Source organism: Haliotis rubra, unplaced genomic scaffold (genome assembly GCF_003918875.1).
Source record: "Haliotis rubra isolate DU_JTF1 unplaced genomic scaffold, ASM391887v1 Scf60, whole genome shotgun sequence".
Lineage (NCBI taxonomy): Eukaryota > Metazoa > Mollusca > Gastropoda > Lepetellida > Haliotidae > Haliotis > Haliotis rubra.
In genome coordinates this window covers 2,669,808-2,696,313 of record NW_025767302.1, presented here as the reverse complement: position 1 = coordinate 2,696,313, position 26,506 = coordinate 2,669,808, and the positions used below count along the sequence as shown (strand labels likewise).

The following is a 26,506-nucleotide window of genomic DNA, read 5'->3' as shown; positions in this document are numbered from 1 at the left end:
TGCTTGTCACGTGCGTCAGTCAGTCAACATGGCAGTTCGACTGGTTTGGTTGTGTTTTTCAGTAGTGCTGGTTTTACCAGCAAATGCGATAGAAAGAGCAATAACCCGAGATCCAGTTGCTGCAACTGTAGGCGCACCATGGCCCCTACCGCAAACTATAAAGCAGTCATCGACCTTGTTTACAGTTGATGTGCAAAATTTTATGTTTGTGACGACCGGCGTTTCATGCGATATTTTGAGTGAGGCGTACACAAGATACTTACCGCTGACATTCGGCCAGGATTATGCCAACAAAAACCACTGGTTCAAACGTCCAGGGGTCGGAGCTGGGGTGGTGTCGTCCCTGAATGTCAGCGTCAGCACAAACTGCCAAGGAGTATATCCTTCACTGGAATCCGATGAATCGTGTAAGTTGTCTACTAAACACTGTCCAGAGATGATCGAGTTATCACTATTATCAGTTGGGTATGAGATCTAGTTTCCAGGGATGGACGAAGAACATTGGTATTATCACGATTCGGGTATGTCTCTGTGCAGACTGTAGACGTAGCAGGTGAGAAATCTCACAGCTTTGGTATTTTGGTAGAAATAGTGTAGAAGCGGCTATAAAATTTACAAGTCATGCTCAGTGACGCTGGTCACGGACGTTCTGATCAAAAGTTGGACGCCTTGTACGTGTTTCTGTTTGTTTTTCAAATACACTGATCAGTTGTTCATATTCCTTAAATAATATTTACTTAGTCATGATATAATTCATCTTTGATGATTAATTATTATGCACTTGTCTTGTGTTGAAAGATTGCACCATCCTTGAACATATTAACTGGAAACAGGAATGGAAAAGTAATATTTCAATAGTGCCTTAAAAATGTGCTTTGAGCTTAGATCCTCTATTGCAAAACCCATTAATTCTAGGCATTGTGGTGGGACAAGATTACCACCAATAAAAATACAGCAACAGCATGAATGTTTGTTATGCATAGTCAACTTAATTATGAATGGTTAACATCCGTAGTGAAAGATATGCAGTCTGTGTCATGACAGTGCTGATTGAAGAAGCATTTGATCTGAAGTTATATGTATGTAAGCTCTTCTAACATTTGTCTATTCTGAAACAATACATCAGCACATCATTTTGAATGGTAATAAATATTACTTATAAGGTAGTCTCTGGAAAGTAGTGTTACAGATAATATTCTGAATAAAGTTATGTTTCTATAAACACACTGCTACAAAGAGGCGTACATCAGACTGTATTACCCTCAAGAGAAGCATACAACTAATATTATTTTTCCAGTACTGGAAACTTATGGCTTTAAAATGTGTTTTAAACAGATAACCTCCAAATCACGTCTGCTGGCGCCAGTCTAAAAGCCAATGAGGTGTGGGGAGCACTAAGGGGCCTCGAGACTTTCAGCCAGCTGGTTACTCAACAAAGTTCCGGAGAGGTAAATGTTTTCAGAAAGCTTTTGGGAACAACAGATAAATTTTGTTTTGAATTTATGGAAGTAATGTCAAATGTGGTTATCTTGTATGAATATTCAAATATACATGTAACTAGTATAACTAGTAATAGCTATTGTATGAATATTCAAATGTCAAATGTACATGTCAAATGTGGTAATCTTGTATGAATATTCAAATATACCTATAACTAGTAATAGCTATTGGTACATGTCAATGTGGTACATGTCAAATAAAATGATCATAACAAATGTAATGATCATATCAAAAGAAATGTTTCTTTTACAGTTTGTGGTGATGGAGTCAATGATTACTGATGCCCCAAGATTCAAGCATCGTGGTATATTGCTGGACACTTCTCGCCACTATCTGTCAGTCAGCACGATCCTCCAAAACCTGGTCAGTCGTTGTGAAATGTTGAGATGCAAGAATTTTCTCTTCAGATATTATTGGCTTTTCCATGGCTGTTGGTTTCAATGTATTAATTTAAGTACAGCAGGATTTTCTCAACTCAAACTCCGTCAAAGTCCTTGGGATGAACCTATAATTGAGATTGGCAGTGAAAACAAATGCTGATAGATTTTTGCATTTTTATGTAGTGCATCTATCTATACTTTAAAGGTTATTTACTACCTGCATAGTCTGGAGGATTGAGAACAAGTGAAGATCCAGGTTAAAATTGGTCTTCAGCAACCCATGCTTGTCGTAAGAGGCAACTAGCGGGATGAGGTGGTTGACTTGTTTGACATGTTATCGTATCACAACTGCGTAGTACAATGTTCATGCTATTGATCACTGGATTGTCTGGTCCAGATTCGATTATTTTCAGACTGTCACCATGTAGATGGAATATTGCTGAGTGCAGCTTTAAACACAAACAAAAACTTGGATAGAGTTTCTGCTTGTAGAGCAGAAGGTTTGTGGGTTGATCCTCTGACCATGTTATACTTGAAAACATTACAAGATGGCACTTGTTGCTGCCCTGCCTGACTTATTATTAAGGGAAAAAGTAAGTTTAAATGGCTAATCACTAGACTGTGTCTTTGTGGGGCATACATGTTACACAGTGGCATGTTATCTTAGTGGGATGGCACTTTGAAACAGGCACAACTTCTTAGCCAGTAGAAACATGGACCACTTCACCTCTCTTCAAAGGTTCACGATTCATGTGCCCATGATACATCATTGTGGGGATGATTAGAGTTGTACTTGGTGTGCTGTTTTATGAAGACATGCTTTCACCTGACAGCATGACCATGCCATGTGTCTTCACTTGCCAATTACAAGTAAATGATAAGTTAATATAACCTAGTATTCACAAAGTAGAAACAACATATGGATGACAACTTATAAAATGTACAGGAACAACATTGTTTTTGTATTTGTCTTTCAAGAAATGTCTACTTTGTCATCCATCAAAGTCAAAGAAATGCCTATCAAACAATGTGAGAATTCCCATAGACTTGTGATGTTTTAAACATTTTCTTGGAGTATATGAACATTACAGTGGACAATGTACAAACAACCTTGTGATGCTTCCAGGATGCCATGTCCCAGAACAAGTTCAATGTGTTCCACTGGCATATAGTTGATGACCAATCCTTCCCCTTTGAGAGTGCTGCCTTTCCAGAAATGAGTAACAAGGTAACATATATTCCCTCCTATAGTTGTTAGCAAAATTAAGAAGAGGGTAGCTGTCATTATTCTCATGATGCAGATGACATATAGAACATGTCTTTAATGTCACAACCAATTTGGTTTGAAGATCCTTGCCATGCATATTGTAATGTCTAATGTCATACCTTAGCCATGGCTAATGTATGCAGTATGTGCAACATGTATCTGTTTTATCAAAATACTAAGTATCTACAACCTGTATCACTTGTGATTTTGTATCTTCATATGGTGACATAAAGAACTCAGAAATCGTACCTGTATCCTTGGAGACATTTTTCAGCATGTGAACACAGAAACTGACAATGTTTACAAAGGAAGGTAGTTCTAAATAATCTGCCGAACTTAGAGACCCCTATTCCACATTCTAAGACCTTGATTTCTTGTAATGCTTTCATTAAAGTTCCAATCCTTTCACTGTCTCACCTGAGGGATTCTTGCACAAAATTCATCTTGTATGAGAATAGTGTGGCACATGGTTGATTTTGTCTCATCATATCACATTGTTACTCAGTCTATCAACCACTGGTTAAGTTGGTCTTCCTGTGTGTTTAAGGGAGCTTACAACCCTGTCACCCACGTGTATACTCGAGCTGACATCAGAGAAATCACTAACTATGCTCGGCTCAGAGGAATCCGAGTAATGCCAGAGTTCGATTCACCAGGTTAGTAAATAAATTTATGTATAGAGGTTGTTTTTCTCATTGTCCTCATATCCTTTACAGTGAAAGCAAAGCAAAAGGTTGTAATATTCTTGACTAAACCTTAAACTGATATTCACTCACACGGCCCGTAAATGTTTTTATGTTGTTTTGATAGTTACTGCTATCAGTTAATCAGTGGTCATTTGACAGCTCTGTCCTCTGTGTATTATGTTAGTTTAGCAAACAAGGCAGTGTTAAAGAGTTATTTCCCTTTTGTGAAGGTCACAGCCAGTCATGGGGAAAGGCCATCACCAACCTCCTGACTCCTTGTTACAGTCACGGCAAGCCAGACGGTTCATTTGGACCCATCAATCCCCTCCCAGAGTCCACCTACACTTTCCTTAAGGCATTCTTCCAGGATGTGGGAGAGGTTTTCCCAGATCATTACGTCCACTTAGGAGGGGATGAGGTCTCCTTTACATGCTGGTAAGTCATGCTCCAGTATTAGGTCTCCTTCATATGTTCGAATACATGTCTCAACAATAGTCTCTGTTCACTTGTAATACCTCAAGGACTGGATCTTGTTTGTAGGTTGGTTAGTATCGTTCAGAGAATGGACTCTAATTTGCTGGTAAACGTGACTCAAGAATTGGGTCATATCATAATACATTTGATTCAATTTTTGAGGTCCCCTTAAAATGATATGGTCTTCTATTTTGGTAAGTATGATGAGATCTCATTTGTTGGTATGTAGGGTTCAAAATGATGAAGTTGCCATTGAAGGTAAGTAGTTTTCAAAATGATAAATTGGCTTTCATTCTAAGTAACGGAGAAAATGATACGGTTTCCTTTGTTGGTGAGCAGGTAAAAAGTAAGGTTGCCTTTGATGATAAGTAGGGTTCAAAATGATGACGTAACTGTTGTTGGTAAGTGGAGTTCCAAAATGATGCGGTCTTCTCTGGCGGTAAGTACAGATCAAAATGATAAGATCATCTTTGTTTTTGAGTAGGGATCCAAATGATAAAATCACCTTTGTTAGCAAGTACATTTCAAGATGGTGAGATAAATTCCATTATATCCAAAATTGTTATAATAATGATGACAGACAGGTCATCATGAGAAAAATGTTTGATATCAAGCAAACAGAATTTGACAGTCACTTTAGGTTACCCCCTGACACCTGTCAAGCACCAGGTAAAGAATTGTCTTCAGTAACTCCTGCTTGTCATTAGAGGCAGTTTACAGGATTAGATCATCAGGATTGCAAACTGGTAAATATGTGTCGCAACAGAACTGCATAGAATGATGCTCATGACATTAGTCACTGGACCACATTGCTGAGTGTGGCAGTAAACAAACAAACTCTGCGGTGGTTTCACTACCAATGCTCCTAACTGTTATATAGAAGCGTAACCTAAATTCGTGGATCGCAAAAATGATCAAGCTAGCTCGTATATTAAGTCTCGACTGACGTCACGAAGCAGTACTTTTGATGTACATACAATGCCACTCCTCGCTGACCAAAAAGTTCCGAATCTCTGCATTACACGCAAGTACACTAAATGTAATTGTCCAGCATTGAGATAAATAGCCCCAAATAACTAATACCATCATTACCAAATTTTATTTTTACAAAATGTCAAGTGAAAAGGATACTGTTAGCTCGTAATCCACGAAACAAGGTGACGTCACATTTTGTGGGTACACGAATGGGTGATGATTGCAAATGGCTTCCGTAAACAAGCCTTTCATTCACGAGTTGAAAATTAGGCATTTTCAATTTGCTGAATATAATGAATTAAATAATCAGTGCGTATACAAAATGAAAGCATGCATTTAAAGTATGAATTTCGCTGCATTTCCCTTATATCCACGAATCAAGGTTACGCGAGTGTAATATAACTGCCATGTATTGTGAATCCTAAGGCAATTACCATGGTTACCATTTCTTTTTCAGGATGAGCAACCCCAACATCACAGACTTTGTCACAAAGATGCACTACACCAACTATGGCCAGGTGGAGCAATACTACATGCAAAAGTGAGTCAAGGAAAGACTAGTTCAAAAACATTTACAATGTATGTATTCATTCATGAGTGTCTGCCATTTGTATTGTAAATAGGATATTCCTAATTCATCCCTGGGTATTCCTTTTATTAAATTGCAGTTTATATGACTTTACAGAAAAAGATTCTTCATTTATTGTTAAAGAACCACTAAACTTTGTTTTTTGTCACTCTTTTAACCATTACATATGAAAGATTTGTGGTTAGTCTTATGCGGAACACCAAATTTATTCTTTAAAAACTTGAGGTTATTTAATACCGAGCGATTAAAAGTTGCCAAAAAGTCGCCTGCTTCCCTCTCGCCCGCCAACGAAACCACAGACAGGTTACATAACTCTGTCGCCAGAGCACTGCAGTGACGTCATATGAGGAACGATTTTCAGTTAGTTGTATAGAAAATGTGTAGCACGCTTCATCATTTTGATGATTTCTCGACATCAACGACGACATGCCGAATCGCTGCTTTGTCGCCAATTGCTCCTAGGGTCGGGCGATGGTGTCCCCATGCACAGATTTCCACAGGACCCCGCAGTTCGTAAGCAAATGGGTTATGTTTGTGAGTGCGAAGCGAGCGTTGTGGAAGCCTGAAACGATATCTTACTTGTGTTCAGATCGCTTCACGGAAGTTAAAGAATCAAAACTACTTACTAGTTGTAGTAAAATATGCATATGATTGATGACCATAAAGATTTTCTATGACACAACTTGTAACATAACGATTTCTTCCTCGGAAGTGAGGTTGTGGTCGGCTAACAATAATATTGTAAGTAGTATTATATTGACATTCCACCTCGCTGCCACGAGAAATTGTTATGTTATACGCTTATGTCATGCAAAATCCTATTGGCTATCAATAAAATACATATTTTATTACCAGTAGAAAGTAGTTTTGATTTTGTAACTCGGTGGAAACAAACCTAAATACCATTTATCCTCAGACTGGCGGATGTTCCCGACAGGGCCGCCATTTTTAAAAATAAAAAATCTGTTAGAATTAATGAGATTATAGTTTGTTTTCACAAGTTAGAAAATCAAGACTACTTTCTACTCAGAGTTAAATATGTATTGAATCATAACCAAACGGATTTTGCATGACACAACTTATAACATAACGATTTCTTCCACGGAAGCTTGTGGTGGGGTCGAAGTCACAATACTGCGCGATAAATTTCTTTGCTACATTCCCATGGTTAATGTCCACTCACCAGTATGTAGATACTAGTCAATGTGCGCCTTTATATTTGGTCTTATAATCCTAATTAGTTTATTATCATACTTGTATGCATTTTGAAACTAAATAAAAAGCAGACGATCTGCTGATACTTATAGTGAATTTATAACAGAACTGTAATATCTAGACATTTTATAGTTTGCCAATGTGAATCATAATTCGCACACACACCCTAGTGCATGTTGTCTGTCTCATTACACTTCACGGTGAAAACAATGATTCTGTTGAATGCTACGACAAATGAATAAAACAAAATGCAAATATTAAAATTAAAACAGATTAAAGTTATAGGAACAATATCAGGCCATTACCTTGTTCGAGGAATGTATCCATCAATATCCACAAAACTGTTCCAAATGATGTGTCTTTTAACAGTTTAATATACGAAAAAGTGATAAATCTTTTCAGGTATTGGTGTATAGTCTCATTGGTCACCCAAGATAGCACACCTGGCAACCAATTGCATAATGTCCGCCTTTCTTTAAAAAACAGTAATTTAGTTAGCCAATAATGGGCAATCAATCAATGTATTGCCGGTTAATCCTTTGAAAGAAGGACGTTGTTTTACGCAGACACCGACACGACAGAGTGTATTCAGTATAGATTAGTAAATCTACATACATAAACACTACCTTTGACAATTCCGCTGTGTAAGATAAAAGTAATTAATCAATCAGCGTGTTATCGGTTAATCCTTTGATCGATGTTTATAATGTTGAATATTTACTCCAGACACAAGAAATGCCAAATGGGAACCTTTGTCGGGTAATTTAAGTGTGTTACCACTAATTATACCTGTTATAAATTCATTAACTGACCATCAAGTGAATGATGACAAATAACATGTGTAGGTTTATACCACCTAACACGGGTTACAACAAGGGAGTATTAATTGCTGTATTGCATGTGAAAACTTATGGGCCGACACTGTTTTGAGAATACAAACAGATTTTTACATGACATGATTAAATATCGAGGTAAAAAACACAGAAATGGGATCAATTTGGATCAGTCATTATACAAATAGGGCCTAACGACACCAATCGATTTTGACAGAATCGTCTATGAAAACAAGTTGTAACTCGGAAACTAGGCAAAGCATGAGACAAAATTAAATGACAGTAGATTGTGAGAACATATAGCTTTCATTTTCCACAACAATTGTCACGATTTCAGGTTTATACAAGCCTGTAAACAAGATAATTTAACCCTAAAATGTAGATGAATTCTGCACAGGCCCTCCAAGCTATTCCTCATATGACGTCCACAGAGTCGCGCCGCTCTGATTGGTTGAAATTTCGTTCGCGGGTGAGAATTGTGCACTGTTGTCAAAAAGGTCGATTTAAGTCAATTAAAGGTCGAAATGAGTAGTTTTAATGACGGGTTTCATTTATAACGATGCGAGTTAGTGATTTATGTATTTTACCCCTAGGGTTTATGTGACCTTTTAAACTCACACAACCAGTTTGCCTGAAAAGCATGATTCAATTCCACACATGGCTATGAAGGCAAGTATGGGTTTTTGAAGACTTACAATGGCTGATATATTGCTAAAAGGGTTGCCAGTCCCCACTCATTCCATCTCTCTCCCTCTCTTTCAGGCTGCTGAATATCATCAGTGGTCTTGGCAAGGGTTATCAGGTCTGGCAGGAGGTCATCGACAATGGTGCCAAAGTGAGTGCCACCTTTTCTTTGGAACTTTTAGAAATTACCAGTATTTTACTTCATGGTTCTACAATTAATGTTGATAACTGAAATGACTGTTGAGAGTTAAAGAAAGGGGAGATTCCAAAGCTATGTGTGCAGTACTATAAGGAGTGTATACACATTCATTAATTTCCTTACAAGTTCAGTCCAAGGTAAAGTTACTATTGTAACTGTAATGTTACTATGTGGGTACAGTGTCTGAAGGCCATTTCTGGTGTCCCTTGCTGTGATAAAACAAATAACTCCTTTTTATCTGAAAACTAGTCCAACTGAGCTCATGAGGAAATCTAGACATGCTTCATTTAAAGATTTTGCATTGCAGCAAGGGTAGGGCAGAAGTGACAATCATATGTTTCGGGGACTATGAGACAGAATAGATGACGCTCAGCGATATGATCTATATGGTCACTTTATTGCATCATATCACTCAAACCATGTCAGATGACAATATTCAGTTTAATCATATCTTTGTATTACCTCAAAAATAACCTAGATGACAATATTCAGCTTAATCATATCTTTGTATTACCTCAAAAATAACCTAGATGACAATATTCAGCTTAATCATATCTTTGTATTACCTCAAAAATAACCTAGATGACAATATTCAGTTTAATCATATCTTTGTATTACCTCAAAAATAACCTAGATGACAATATTCAGCTTAATCATATCTTTGTATTACCCCTACCGTATAAACCGTCTATGACCCCATGGATAAGCCGACAAACTTGTCAAAATCATATCTCTCATGGATAGGCCGACCCCCAGCGATGGGTCGCGCCAACAGAGACCAGATTACCCGGTTAGTATGTTCCATCAACGACGAGACACCATTACGAGAATATTACATAATAAAGATTACCGGTGTTTGTTTACCTTTTTAACGATCACCGCTTGCATCAACAACGAGACGCCATTTGGAAAGTTGATATACAGCGTTAAGTGTTGGTGAGAATATTACATAATAAAGATTACCGTGTATTGTGGCAACATCTGTTTGTGTTCCTTTTATATCCCGACGATCACTGCTTGCATCAACAACGAGACGCCATTTTGTGAAATCGGTGAGTATGGAGAGAAAAAGTACCATCGGTAAATAAAAACTGAAGTCAACTTTTGTTTCAAAATATATTATTTAAGTGTCCATATTTCATCTATATATATATGACAATAAGAAAAATAGTCCACTAACAATAAACACTGACATTTCTGCAAGAGAGTTCTGAGATTTTCACAAGTCATCGTCCGTAAACCCATCAAATTCCGTGTCACTGTCCTCCTCATACTGTAAGTCGATCCACATTATTCAAATAAATTCACTGTCATATATATTGTGTCTACTCACGGATCGAAACGAAGTGTAGTTGACAGAAAATGCATAATATATTTTGCTTCTCTAAATATCATATTTATTGTAGCAACAAACTGGCTTGCTTATTTTACCCCATTCAACAATCAAACTGATTACCGCCTCGTTCCATGTCACGTGCTTACCACGTTCATGATGGTCCGTATAACCTTAGTGTTGATTATATATTTTTTACATAAAAACTATTACACAATGCTAGGAAACGTGTGCACAGCTGATTGCTATTTCCGGCTTTGTGTACGAGACAAATACGCACGGTAATCTTAATCCCTGCAAATAAAACAATGCCCAGCAAAAACAACTTATAACTTAAATGGTAATTAATCTTGTCGAGTGATGTTTAATTGCAAATTTGACGTCTCTACTGACAAAGTTGTCTTCTGTTGTTTGTTCACGCAAAGTGATACGATGTTGTTTTCTTACCCCTGGAAAAAAGTTTGACGAAAGTGTAACTCATGGATAAGACGACCCCCTTCTACAGACTGCTTTTTTTGGTCCTCAAAATTCGGCTTATAGACGGTCATATACGGTAGTTGCACCAGCCTAATTCCAGTTGCACTGCTTTTATTGCAATATGTAATGAAAGAAATATGCTAAATCATTTATTCAGAAGTTTACCCACTCAAAAATTAACTTACACCTGGTGCAGGTTAGTCTAATATTACTGGGTTGCACTTTGTAATATTGGGTTGGGCCAGTGCAAGTAAAAAAGCACAAAATCAAGCCCTTACAGTCATCATAAAAGTGTGAAGTTTACCTTTGTTACATCAAGTTTTTAATACATTAGCATGTACTTGTTCTGAAGTAATATGTCATGAACACATTTTTGTGCTTCATATTGCTTTGTGACCTTTATGTGTATTGTTTCAACCCTATTAAGCCCAAGGAAAGATAATGAGCTACAATTCTTGTTTCTGTCTGGGCTTCTGTTTTGGACTGAATGGAATTCTTGTGCCTTGGCTTCGTTTATGGTATTGTTCAGACATTGTTGTCATGGTGTGAGATTTGCTGACATGTAACCATGGAAACAGTAAAAGTATGTGTCAATACTAATTTCAAAAGCTGCAACAGGCCACTGTTGCCAAGGTGTTAAAAAGGTAACCATGGTAATACTTGAAAGGTAATTCTGAATCACATGTACCCATATAAACCAGTGTTGCCAAGGAGTTAAAAAGGTAACCATGGTAATACTTGAAGGTAATTCTGTATCACATGCACCCCTGTAAAGGTGCAACCAGACACTGTTGCCAGGATGTAAGACAGGTAACCATAGTAATACTTGAAGGTAATCCTGTATCACATGCACCCCTGTAAAGGTGCAACCAGACACTGTTACCAGGATGTAAGACAGGTAACCATGGTAATACTTGAAGGTAATTCTGTATCACATGCACCCCTGTAAAGGTGCAACCAGACACTGTTACCAGGATGTAAGACAGGTAACCATGGTAATACTTGAAGGTAATTCTGTATCACATGCACCCCTGTAAAGGTGCAACCAGACACTGTTGCCAGGATGTAAGACAGGTAACCATGGTAATACTTGAAGGTAATTCTATATCACATGCACCCCTGTAAAGGTGCAACCAGACACTGTTGCCAGGATGTAAGAAAGGTAACCATGGTAATACTTGAAGGTAATTCTGTATCATATGCACCCCTGTAAAGGTGCAACCAGACACTGTTGCCAGGATGTAAGACAGGTAACCATGGTAATACTTGAAGGTAATTCTGTATCACATGTACCCCTGTAAAGGTGTAACCAGACACTGTTGCCAAGGTGTTAAAGAGGTAATCATGGTAATACTTGAAGGTAATTCTATATCACATGTACCCAAATAAAGGTGCAACCAGACACCGTTGTTGAAGTGTGGAAGGACCCATGGCCAGCAGAGATGGCTAAAGTGACCAAGCTGGGCTACAAGACTCTTCTTTCCACTTGCTGGTATCTCAACTACATCAGCTATGGCTCAGACTGGGCAAAGTACTACGCATGCGATCCATTTAACTTTGATGGTAGGATTGTTAAGAAAATTACTCTCTGAATTTGTACGTGTCATAGCATTTGTCTGATGCTTGAAGCAATGGAATGACTAAATCAGAGTACTGTATGAGATTGAACATGTCTTTTAAACGCTGAAGAAACCCCATCCTAAAATACTAAAATGTTCATGAATTGTAGCCAAATTGTGACAGGGTAATCCTCAAATATATTTGTGTCTTCATTGTGTGAGGAGCTGAAAGAAATTGAAGGGCCTTGCTCCGTGGAGGAAGTTTAGCCCTTTGGCTGTCGTTACTAACATTTTCTTAACAATGACTTACGCTGCTCCTTGCACAAAGACTGTCTTCATTCCCTTATCCCTTGGATCACTTGTGATGGTTGTAGTGCTAAGAGGTCGTAACTCCCACACTCATTGACCGACTTATGTTAGGCATCAAACTAAGAATGTCCATTATCCAACACGTTATGACTCATCTGTGTAGTTGTAGGACTAAGAATATCAGGACTGCCATTCTCTGTTAGGCACTTACGTTATTTGCAGCACTAAGATCTGACTGACTTTTGATAGTCATGATTATCCCTCCACCGTTTTGAACCTTTAAGTTGTTCTGTGAGGTCATCTATTACTGATGTCATGCAAAACTTACCGGTGTAATAAAATAACGGACTTGGCAGAGAGTGAACAGAGACACTCACATGGAACCTGAAGCAATCATGCCCAGCCAACTGCACCTGGAGCTGACCAGACATTCACATTACAGCCAATCCACCTTGAAATCTGTCTGTACAGTGTTCTGGATTGGTTCAAGTTCTGTATGTTCTGTATTCCAATGCTTGAAGGATGAGTTGCTTGCTCTTCTCAAACACTTGCATGTTCACACATTTGGAGCTACGTTATGTACATTCTGTAAAGACGACACATTTGTAAGAGTATGTCAGAATATTCCCCGAATGGTGTCTACACTAGTGTAGAGGTGTCCTTTGTGGCTGAAGGGTTGTAGGGATGACAACCCATTTACATCTGTCAGAATATTCCCCGAATAGTGTCTACACTAGTGTAGAGGTTCTTTGTAGCTGAAGGGTTGTAGGGGTGACAACCCATTTACATCTGTCAGAATATTCCCCGAATAGTGTCTACTCTAGTGTAGAGGTTCTTTGTAGCTGAAGGGTTGTAGGGATGACAACCCATTTACATCTGTCAGAATATTCCCCGAATGGTGTCTACGCTAGTGTAGAGGTTCTTTGTAGCTGAAGGGTTGTTGGGGTGACAACCCATTTACATCTGGTCAGAATATGCTTCCAATGGGGTCTACATTCCACTGGACACTATTATAGAGGTGTCCTTTGTAGGTGAAGGCTGTTGTTTGTGAAGATGACAACCCATTCACATTTTTATATCAGAACATTCCCCCAATGGTGATAAATCTCCAGAGGTGCAACCAGACACTATGGTAGAGGTGTCCTTTGAAGATGAAGGCTGTTGTTCATGGAAATAACAACCCATTCACATTTTTATGTCACCATCCCCCAATGGTGTTTAATCTCCAGAGGTGCTTCCAAACACTATGGTAGAGGTGTCCTTTGAAAGTGAAGGCTGTTGTTTGTGAAGATGACAACCCATTCACATTTATATCAGAACATTCCCCAATGGTGTCTAATCTCCAGAGGTGAAACCAGACACCATAGTAGAGGTGTCCTTTGGAGTTGAAGGCTGTTGTTTGTTGAGATGACAACCCATTTAGGTTTTATGTCAGAACATTCTCCAGCGGTTTCTACACTCAGCAGGAGCGACCAGTGGAGGTATCCTTTGAAGTTGAAGGCTGTTTGTGGAAGTGACAACCCAGTCATGTTTTTATGTCAGAACATTCACCAAATGTTCTGCACTCCACAGGTGCAACCGGACACTGTTGTAGAGGTGTGGAAGAAGCCATGGGAGCAAGAGATGTCGAAAGTCACCAGGATGGGCTACAAGACTCTGCTATCCACCTGCTGGTATCTCAGTAGTATCCATTATGGGCAGGACTGGCAGGGTTACTACCAGTGCGACCCCTTGGACTTTGATGGTATGCCATCATTGGTTGCATGTCTGCATAGTTCCTTCACCAGCACTGCATATATAACAGTGTACAATACATTAACACACACCAGATTTAATTCTTAAATTTGAAGGAAGTTAATTTATCATCAGGGAGAAAGTGGTACTAATGCCATTTACCAACTTAAACTGATAGGTACAGTTGGTGAAATAAGGCCTGTCCAACAGCCCGTGATGGGCCAGATTTCTGACAGACGTTCTAAATATTTACAGCTAGCCAGCCGGATGGTCTGGTAAAAAATTTAGATGACATGTTTCATACAAGTGTTCTGCACATTTTCTGGTCTGGTTAAATCCATTTTGGGCAGGTAACATTTTGAAGTTACCAGCCCTGATGTCTGGCCAGGTTTGGGGCTTATTTCATACACTGAAAGATATGAATGTGGGTCATTTGTGAGCTCCTTGAACAGCATTCGATGTGTATCACAATCAGTCACATATTGATGTGGAAGGAAAGCCTGGAGGGATTCAGGTGTCATCCGGTTTCCACTTTTGTGGAACCCACAAGCGTAGGTATTATGCTGGCAGAAACAACTCTTTACAAGGTCTATACATTGATGCAGTATGAACTGCTTATCAGTGAAAATTCAATTTGTTTAAGAAGGACATGTATGATACAGATATTTTTACCCTTTCTATTTGCCTGTCATAAAAATCAGATATAGAGTAATATGTAATGGTTTCCATAATCAGTATGTTTTTCTTAATAGTTATGTCAGTATGTAAGAAAGCAGGATCAATGTAGTTGAGCACTGACCACTTTGTTCTTTTCCTTTTTGGACAAATAAATAACTAGGACACCATGTGTGTTCAAATAGCCGTCTAATATAGTGCATCATTTCTGTATGGTACTTGGCTGATTGTCCTGTTGCCATCAATGATCAATCATTGGTTTGTCTTGTCTCAATTTTGGCATCTTGGCCCATTTTATGCCACCACTTTAAAAATAGTGCCTATTTTGATTTTATATGTTTCATTTTTCAATATGACAAGACATACTCATTTCACTAGTATGACTCCAGAACTGTTAAGTATTTCTTGATGAACATCACCATGCTGAGCACATTACCTATATATTTCTTCACTTAACTCATAGAATCCAAAGGCAATGACCCAAAAGTGGTGTACATAGCCGAACACCATTTCCAAATTTCACAAGACTGTTTGGAAATATTAACTCTTGATGGATCTTGTTTTGCTTGTAGCTATTAGCTTTCAGTTTGACAAAACAGTTATGCAACAAAACATTATCATTACAACATGTATTTCACTTCCACACAATTTATCATTACAATACTAACCACTACTCATTTATATTATTTTTAACAAATAATCCTTCTTCTTTGTCTTGATTGCGTATGCACACAGTACATGGGAGGGCTGGGGAGGGCACTGGTGCTTCTTCAGCTTCCAGGTTGTGCTATTCAACAACTTTCTGTATTTGACTGACACTTCCGTGCCTATTTAGAGACAGCATTTTCCTGCTTTAAATGAGTGGTCAAGGTCTATATTGATTGAATACCTGATGCTGGAATATTTGTTCTGTAGGTACAACCTGACACTGTAGTTGGGATATGGAAGCACCAGGACTGGCCTGGCAGCATGGCTAATGTCACTACCTTGGGATACAACACTATATTGTCTGCATGTTGGTATCTGAACAAAATTTCATATGGAGATGACTGGCCATCGTATTACACCTGTGATCCATATAATTTTAATGGTATGCTTTCTTGGCACATCATGTGTTGGATTGTTTAAGTATCCAAGTTTGAAATGATATACTATGTCCTATTAGACTCAATGATTGAGGAAAACTTGTTATGTCAACATCCCATATTTTAAAACTGATTTGCCTGTTGTACAGATTTTTGTTTTGGGTTGAAACAAGTTATTCTTAAATGAATTGTGCTACTTAAAATCTTTAAACCTTTTAGCAGTAATCAACGCTCTCCTTCTTATCCCATCTGTAGTAGAGCTAGTCCCAGATTACTTTTATTAAAGCTAATATGACAGAGGATAAGGCTGACGTCGGGTGGTCATTAAACAGTTCCCAATGCAGTATCTGAATTATAGACTGATTACACTGGTAGTAGTTGAACCAGTCATTGTTCATCCTGCTTCATGATTCCCTGCTCCAGACATTTGTAAATGTGTGATTCCATATTCAGGAAAGCTACTTTAGTACACAGTTTAGGGAAGTGATAATCTTAACCCCAAACTTGTCACATTGCTGCTCCACAGTGCCACAAGTTCATTACCATAGCACCAGATTAACAATATTGCCCAGTCGTCTTGGTGTGGTTAGGTGGCCTTATGTTTAAAGTGGTCATTCTTCTTGCAAGAGATCTAGGTTTGATAACATGATATGGGTTGCCAGGTGGCCTTGTGGATCATTCTTCATGCCAAAGATCCAGGTTTGAAAACCTCATATGGGTTGCAGGGTGGCCTTGTGGATCATTCTTCATGCCAAAGATCCAGGTTTGAAAACCTCATATGGGTTGCCGGGTGGCCTTGTGGATCATTCCTCATGCCAAAGATCCAGGTTTGTAAACCTCATATGGGTTGCCAGGTGGCCTTGTGGATCATTCCTCATGCCAAAGATCCAGGTTTGATGACCTCGTATGGGTTGCTGGGTGGCCTTGTGGGTCATTCTTCATGCCAAGGATCCAGGTTTGAAAACCTCATATGGGTCGCAGGGTGGCCTTGTGGATCATTTTTCATGCCAAGGATCCAGGTTTGTAAACCTCATATGGGTTGCCGGGTGGCCTTGTGGATCATTCCTCATGCTAAAGATCCAGGTTTGATGACCTCGTATGGGTTGCTGGGTGGCCTTGTGGATCATTCTTCATGCCAAGGATCCAGGTTTGAAAACCTCATATGGGTTGCCGGGTGGCCTTGTGGATCATTCCTCATGCTACAGATCCAGGTTTGTAAACCTCAGATGGGTTGCCGGGTGGCCTTGTGGATCATTCCTCATGCCAAAGATCCAGGTTTGTAAACCTCATGGGTTGCCAGGTGGCCTTGTGGATCATTCCTCATGCTAAAGATCCAGGTTTGATGACCTCGTATGGGTTGCTGGGTGGCCTTGTGGATCATTCCTCATGCCAAGGATCCAGGTTTGAAAACCTCATATGGGTTGCCGGGTGGCCTTGTGGATCATTCCTCATGCTACAGATCCAGGTTTGTAAACCTCATATGGGTTGCCGGGTGGCCTTGTGGATCATTCCTCATGCCAAAGATCCAGGTTTGTAAACCTCACATGGGTTGCCAGGTGGCCTTGTGGATCATTCTTCATGCCAAGGATACAGGTTTGAAAACCTGTCCGAATGTGCCTGCCTTGTGCAGGTGCAGTACTGATGCACAGTCATCTTCCAGAGTTCTTGCTGCATATGACTAGCACTTCATTGCCTGGCTTCACTGGCATGCATCCTCTAAGTTGTTTGAAAATGACTTTCTTTATCCACAAGTGGCTGATGTTCAGTGTTAATGTCTATGATGTTTCAGTGTTTTACCAATATTCAAGGATGGAAATGCCAATTCCCAAAGGGCACAAGACAAATAGTTTACGTGTACCTTTTGAAAATAAGCATGCCCATACCTTTTGATGATCCAATCAAAGTTAAAACATCACAATTATGTCATTTCAGTTTTTTGTGGAATAAATGAGAAAACATCATGTAAACCTTTAAACTTGAGAGCTGGATTTCCTGAACACTATCAAGACTGCAAGAATAGTTCATCCTCACTTGTCCTAGGCCCATAAACTAACATCCAAATCAGGATTTCCTGTTATGTGCACTGGCATTCAAAATGGCCACGCCCATGTTAACATGTGAGCCTGAGTGATTGAGTGCCAAGTATTAACAGTTTGATGCTGAAAAAGGGTTTGAATCATTTGAGTTGGTCAAATTTATTTCATTTTCTGTTAAATGTGTATATTATTTTTATAATTTAAGTCATGCCACCACGACTGGCAAGGAAGTATGGTGTCCTGTGTATAAACATATCATTATTTTATTGACACTTGACTTTTATTTTTAGGGACTTTATTTTAAAAAAGGTATGTTTGGACCCCTAAAAGTAACTATGCTTCTTGTCACTGATGTGACCCTTTAAACTTTTACATGTTTATAATTTTTCATTTAGAATTTTTGGTTAATGTAAGAGAAAACACAAACAAGCTAACTGTGTTTTTTAATTATATTTTTATGGTTGTTATCATTTACAACATTTGAGGATTTTTTAGTTGTTATATCAGATTACTGTTAATTTGTTAGAATGTAATGAGAAATCAGCATGTTTATATCTTGCCCCAAATAACTCATACGTGGCACATTGTGTGTTAACCAGGAAGGAAGAAGGTAGTTTTCCTATTAAAAAATCACATTGAATGTATAAATCAGTATAAATGCAGTCTTTATTTTGTCAAACAGTGCTGTAACTCTGGGTAACTATGTCAGAGTTACAGCACTGTGTAGCACTTCCCTGCATATGCTGCCCTGGCGTTACACTGACCCAAGCAATGAGTGTACAATGGCAGTCTCCCCAAGGCAAGCAAATGTAAACAAGACATATTTACTATAGAGAACCCAAGTAGGGATGGCTGCAATGTTCGTCTTCTCACCCATACTGTGGCAATGTATACATGAGAAGGACACCTAGTTTTACTTTTGATGAAGGAAAACGTTAATTTAATGTCGTCGCATAGCTGAAATGTGAAATATGACACACACACACACACCATTTTCAACATTGATATGGGTTTTGTCAGCTTGCTATTGTCACGCAACCGTATACATTAATAAACAGAATTGAACAACCACATCAAAATAATATTTACATGTCCTAAGTGTGCATTATTGGAATGATACATATGCAGAGACATTGTAATTTGGGTGAGGAAAACACCATAGATATGATAGCACAACAGTCATTATGGGTATGACAATAGAGAGATGGGAATATTCTTAAATTTTAAGTGTATTGTGATTTTCCGTATTCAGTAGGTAACATGCCATTGGCGTGATTTGAAATGAACCTTGTAGAATTTGCTGCACTATGAACACTGTTGAATGTTTTATTATTATCGTGTGTGAAATAATGAAATTGTACCAAACAAATTAAAAATACTGAATATATTTTTCTTTATCATTATGCTTTAATGCAGACATTTTCACTGAGCACATATATTTTTCAAAAACACATGGTTTAATTCATAAATTATGTTGTTCACATTTCTAAATCTTTGATGATTAATTTTGTAATATAATAGGAACACAAATTGAGTTTCATATGAATCCAGAGCTGAAATGTCGGAACCAGATATTGATCCTACCATCGAACATCATTTTCACAAATAAGAAGTGATATGGTCCGCTTAATGTGCTGGGTGTTCTATTTATTTGCATTGCAAATCACAGTGGGAGACAATAGGAAATAATCATCAAAATTTGCGTCATCAAATCTTATGAAATATACATGCATATGTTGTTATATTGATGTGGTGTTTCAGTGTATGTGTTTTGTGTACAACTGTGTGAAAACAGCAAGCTTTCACAAAATAATCACACTCATATCACTGTATTGAGGGGTGTGTCATTAGTTGTCATTTAATCTATGTGACAACAGCTTTCTGTCTCAAAAACAGGTTAATGGTGAGTAATGCTTACCTGTATTGAAATTAACACGAGGCATCAATTGCTACATAATATTTGTAGATGCTATGAAAAATGTTAGGAGTTATTCAATAGGAAGCACATGTTGTGTCGGCCATTTTTGCCCAGCAGAGGCAGCCATTGTGCTGTCCTAACCTGGGTCAGTGGGGCACCAACAACAGTCCAGGAAACCAGGTTGATACCCTTGCTCTTGGCTGTACTGAATCCTTAACCCATGGATGTAAAGTAATTCTATTCTGTAGATGTTCCAGACACATTCACAATCCACATTTTGACAAAATTTGGGTGTCAAAACAAGGGGAATGTTTTAAGCATACATAAAATGCTACTTATACTAAATCTATAGTGACATTTTCAGTTAATTAAAGACAGACATCATTGCCTTCGCTATAATCCCTCCTTACAAACGTTAAACTGACACTTATTTGGCATAAAGGGCTCATTCAGAATTCATTGCTATCTAATGTGAATCATGTGCTAATTTACATAAATGTTTTAATATTGTTCAGTTATATAGTCTAGGAAATATTTTTCTCAAAATTCCTGAATCTTTGTCATTTGTTGCCATCCTATTTTAGACGGAAATTATTCATTTGAGTATTTGAAATCTGCTCCTGATTTTAGCAGTGAGTTATCAGCAAAGTACTCTGATTTAGTTACATTCATTGTGAATCACTACCATTATTCCTTCAATAGAACCAGTGAGATGTTAATGGAATCCATGTTAGGATCCCTGGATATAATTGGTTCTCAGTAACCGGTGCTTGCCTTCAGTGGCGACTAAAATAGATCACACTGTGGATTGGTTGACTGCATGTCTTCATGACCTGATGGTGTGTTGCTCATGACATCAACCACTGTTTTTACTGATCCAGATACTGTTGTCAACAGGTGTTTGTGATATGGCTGGAATAGTGCTGACTTGTACTACATAGCATTCACTTGCTGAAAAGTCTTGTCCTAGGCATAGTTTCAGTGATAAGCAATTAGAATTGATTTCTTGCAACCCACGCTTGTCGTAAGAGTTGACTAAGGGGATCAGTTGACCAGGCTCTCTGACTTGGTTGAGACATGTCATCGTATCCCACTTGCGTAGATCGATGCTCTTGTTGTTGTCACTGAATGGTCTGGTCCCGACTTGATTATTTACAGACCCCCACCAAATAGCTTGAATATTGCTTGAGTGCGTGTTTAACAACAAACCAATCAACAAACAATGCTAGCGCTTTCAACATTTGTATTTGTACGAATTACAATAATTTTATGTTTATAGAGTTAACGTCTAAGTTTATTCGTCATGCAATCTTGAAAGATCTTTATGAAGCTCAGTAAGTAGTGTACAAATTGGTTGAAAAATATCAAGATAATTAATGTGGTGCATCAAGCACAGGCAAATTGTAGGCAAATAGGGTTGCGCAACAAAGAGAAAATGACCAGTCTTCCCATATGCGAGCGAAGCGAGCAAAAGTTAGCAACGTGCTCCCCTCGCTTTGGTTCGAAAAATATTTTAATATCAAAATAAAATATTGCCATCATCAAAGGTAGACACTCATTTCCTCACAGAGTTGTGTTCTCAGATTTCCAACTTCATATTTAATAATTACTCACGTACAATATATTTAATTCAACATTTTAAGCGCCACTCATGGCATGTCAAATCGTTCTTCGCCTCCATTACCCCTGCCAGCTTCCGGTTCAACGGAGTGAAGGAACAAGAATAAGCAGAAATCAAACACAAAATTCATATTGCATAATTTTACCGTTAAACTGTTGGGGATTATTTTTCTTACCTGCCGTCCTTATTGTTAGAAATTTCGTAACATTCACTCTACAAAAAACACTTCTGGCGTAACGGGTAAATTAAATTTAAGTCCCCTGTTCCTTCACTCCATTGAACTGGAAGCTGGCAGGGGTAATGGAGGCAAAGAACAATTTGACATGCCACGAGTGGCACTTAATATGTTGAATTAAATATATTGTACGTGAGTAATTATTAAATAAGAGGTTGGAAATCTGAGAGCACAACCCTGTGAGGAAATGGGTGTCTACCTTTGATGATGGCGATATTTTATTTTGATATTAAAAATATTTTTGCAAACCGAAGCGAGGGAAGCACGTTGCCAACTTTTGTTCGCTTCGCTCGCATATGGAAAGACTGGTCATTTTCTCTTTGTTGCGCAACCCAAAGTGCGCTACAATTTGCCAGTGCATAAGACATCTGTCTATCCTGAGCAACTATTCTCAACTACAATCACACATCCTTTTTTCCTGAGTATTTTTATATTTATTAATAAGTAAATTGATTTGTCATATATGCCCTCTTCAAAATAATATCTTAAACAAAAGCCAATCTACTCATAATGTCATGAAAAGACTCAATTTGTGATTATTCATAGACATTTCTGTATGTGTGTCCAGGTACCCCTGAACAGAAGGCACTGGTGATGGGAGGGGAGACCGCAATGTGGGGGGGGAGTATGTCGATAACACAAACCTCATCTCCAGGCTTTGGTAAGAAACATCTTCCATCATTTCTTTTCACCTCTTGTACTGTCAAATATAATATCATTTTCATGTTATCATCAAAAACTGTGTTCCACAGGAGATTTCGCTTGTGTGAGATCATATGATATCTTCTAGGAGATTTTGACAGTAGATTGTGTACAATGTCCTGACAATGCCATGACGTCATGAACTTGATGACGTCACATTGCTATGACATCGCTGCACTGCAAGTCTAATGGTAGTACAGTGTAGAGATATACATTTTTCATTGAAAACTAATGAAGAATGATTTTTGATGATAAATAGAATCTCACCCTCGTGTTTACTGATATCAATTATATCAACACTCGTTGATATAGGTAAAATTATATATTTGTAACTTTATCAACTCGTGTTGATATAATTGATATCAGTAGACACTTGGGTGAGATTCTCTATGTAACTGATGAAAATAACAATTTTAATTTCCTTTCTTTGAAACCGTCAGTATTTTTTCAGTTCAGTTTTCAAAGTTGTTTTGGGCATGACATTTTCATATTTAATATGTTTTAAGACAAAGTCAGATCTGTAAGATCATTAAATTGTCATGAGCACTTCACTATTCATGTTTAATGTTAATGGCAGGCTCAAATCTACAGTTACAATTAAACCTATATTGATGCCAATTTGAGCTTGTTTAATGTCCTGTTTGTAACCATTACTCTGCTATATTTGTACACAATGTTTGGAAATTTGGTTTTTATCAGTTGTATGTAGTTAGTGAAAGTTGAGGAATATGTTTGTATTGGCTATTTTCTTCTTTTCTTTGCAATGGTTTATAGAGATGATGCTTAACCTCTGCTTTCTGTTTTACTGAAAATTGAAGGCATCACTTGCTTGAAAATGGTGTTAGCATCTACACAGAAACGTCGCATATATTGCAGTAATAATGAAGTCGTCTATCACTAAAAGTGTTCCTCCTCGTCATATCAGCTTCTAGATGCCACTTAAAGAAGTTATATGGCTTCATGTAGTTATTAAGATTCAGTAGAATGTATCGTCAATTTCAGGCCGAGAGCCTCTTCAGTTGGTGAGAGGTTGTGGAGTCCTCAGGGTGTGAACAGCACCAGTGCAGCAGAACCTCGTCTTATAGAACACAGATGCCGAATGGTCAGGTACGGGATATTATGATCAGTTTGTACACGTGATGTAGGATTGGAAGGTTGCTGTTTACTCCACATTTATCATAGTAAAGCAAGACACATTTGATTTTGTCCTCATTTTAAAGGCCCACAACTTCCATTCCTTGGGATGTTTTATGTATTATATAGTTGTAAGACTGATGGGTTTAAAGCTGGGTTAATGTAAATTTAGGTATTCATTTGGTGTGGCAAAATATTTCACAGCTGTTTCTGCTGCTTTGATAATTTCTTGGGATTATTCTTGTAGGAGTGAGTGAGTTTAGTTTTACGCTGCACTCAGCAGTATTCCAGCTATATGGCGGCGGTCTGTAAAAAATCAAGTCTTGACCAGACAATCCAGTGATCAACAGCATGAGCATTGATCTGCGCATTTTGGGAACAGATGACATGTGTCAACCAAGCCAGCGAGTCTGACCACCCGATCCCATATTCTTGAAGGAAATCATCAGAAAGTTGTATGACATTTCAAATCATCAGTGAACTGGGGCAGTGGGGTAGCCTGGTGGTTAAAGTGTTAGCTCATTACGCCGAAGGCCCAGGTTCAATTCCAGACGTGGATACAATGTGTGAAGTTCATTTCTGGTGTCCCCCTCCATGGTATTGCTGGAATATTGCTAAAAGCAATGTATGGAGAGACAGAGCCCAGCTCAGTCGGGCTACAACCGAAGGGAGGTAACTCTTGTCAAAACGAGAAGCAACTTGTTCATTCAACGCAATTGTTACATCATTGAAAGATTGTCATTTTGCAGAATTTTGTTGTCAGATATACCCAACAAATTTTACTGGAAAGGTAAAATATGATCCGAAGGAATCAGCCTCAACTGTTTGTGTAGTTCGAGTGTATCTGGTTTTAATCACTTCATTTACTTTTGTTTACAAACATGTTGTTTTTTCTGCAGACGTGGCTTCCCTGCTGAACCAATCAGTGGTCCTGGATTCTGTGACTTCGAGTACTCAGGCTAGACGTCTTACTGCCACTGTGAAATGAAATAAGTTGCTGGATGCTGCCAGGCCGCGGAGTAGCTATGTTAACCATCTTGTAGCAACTAGACCCTGCTGTCTTACTGTTGTCATCTGAAAAGGACAACTTTATGTAGATCAAATAGTAGACCTGCTTGTAGTAACAGATGCAACATCAGAATCTTCAGGCTTAAAGAAGTAGTGACACATTAACAAATGGGTATAAGATTTCAATCAAGATGTGATCATTATTCAATATTATGTCAGTTTTTCAGAATCCTTTGTCCATAGAGTCACAGCAAGTTTCAAATTGAAGAAACTTCTTCCAATATTGTGAAAATCCCCCAGTCTGGCAGCATCTCGTCTCATCAACATAATTCATCTCCACAGATGGCCAGTCGTCTTCCCATAACAAATTAAATAAGTGCCTCTTCTGCCACATTAAACAATACAATTACTTAATGACAAAAATAGTGATTTGACTATAAATCTTAAACCACAACACAAAGTTCAGGGTTTTACAACATACCCACCAAATAATTCTTACCTATCTGCACACTGTTCTGTAAGTAACTGCTGGACACTTTTGTAACTAGCAATCTAAAAGCTGAATGATACTTAATAAGCCCAGTTGTATCTGATTAAGCATTCTATGGTATAGACTTTTTTTTAGGCAGGGTGATATCAGCCATTTTATTTTTATATTGATCATTCACAGCTGAATGTTCTGAAACAGGGTAGACATTATTTGGTATAGACATGTAACATCTTTCATGTTATTAGTGTGAGCAATATACACGCATACAATATCAAGATGCATACAAATTTTAGGTACATACTCAGGTACACACATACAATATTCAGTTGAACAGGTACACTGTTCACATACATACAATATTCACATACACGCATACAAACTTTCTGGTACACACATTCCTGTACAAATTTTCAGGTACACACCTGCGGTATTTACATACACATATCTTCGTTAACATTCCTCTCAAAATTGTTTTGTAGTCTATGTTAGATCTTGGCAACATCTTGAATACTATTTTCCGGTACCTTGTTTTGTATGTTACCTGCATTCTCAATGTATGTATGCACATACACCCTCATACAGGCACTGTCCTGGTCACGTCAACACAGGAACACGCGACCACACTACAGGCAGTTGCAGGTTACATGGAGGATCTGTGCATACAATTCCCTGCATTACTGAGGACATCTTAATTCTTGTGTTGCATTTATCACAAAAGAAATCATGCCTTTGATGTAAAATGACTTAGATACTTTCACCCTTTTTGGGGGGCGAGCTATTCTGCAAGTTTGATATTAATGTACGAAACATCTGAAATATTGGTAAAGGTGATTTCTTACTGTTGCTATGACTTATCATATGAGGAAATGTTCATTGTTAAACTGTGTTATGATAATGCTTTATGTTAATCATATCAACAGCTTTTATCAGGATTTGGTATTTAATATCCAACAAATCTGTGAAAATCCATGTCGCTGGTGTGGGTTCCATCACGCAGTGTGGCAAGAATTGTATATAGACAGTTGTTAACAGAGTGAAGCTTTTTGTTATGATTTTGTATTTTCTGTAGTTTAACACTAAATGAGTGTTTACACAGATGGTTATGCATGACTGTCTGCTCTATGCACTAATGATTATGTGTGCTTATCACTGTGTGAAATAAAAGGTTCTAACACTGGATTTGTAATTGATTCTTGGAAAGCAGAGTGAGTGAAAACTTGTTTTCAACAAGTCAGCAATATTCCTACTATATGGTTGCAACATGCATTAGCCGATTCCTTACATTATAAACCAGGGCGCTGTTGTACAAAACAACCTTAGCACTAAGACAACCTTAAGTCTATGTCAAGGTATGGAGTTATGGTCACCTTAGCGCTTAGAACGATTTG

General features: G+C 38.1%; 1 protein-coding gene across 1 annotated transcript; it reads left to right on the top strand.

Annotated features, from left to right (window-relative positions):
* On the top strand, positions 1-26,295 carry LOC124255404 (beta-hexosaminidase subunit beta-like). Its single transcript, XM_046689318.1, is given in 13 exon segments — positions 1-407; positions 1,336-1,448; positions 1,753-1,863; positions 3,007-3,108; positions 3,695-3,803; positions 4,064-4,268; positions 5,740-5,823; positions 8,682-8,754; positions 12,004-12,175; positions 22,353-22,402; positions 22,405-22,445; positions 23,489-23,593; positions 24,520-26,295. Coding segments are annotated over 13 exon segments (1,608 nt in total). The 5' UTR covers positions 1-28; the 3' UTR covers positions 24,584-26,295.
* The last annotated feature ends 211 nt before the right edge of the window (positions 26,296-26,506 follow it).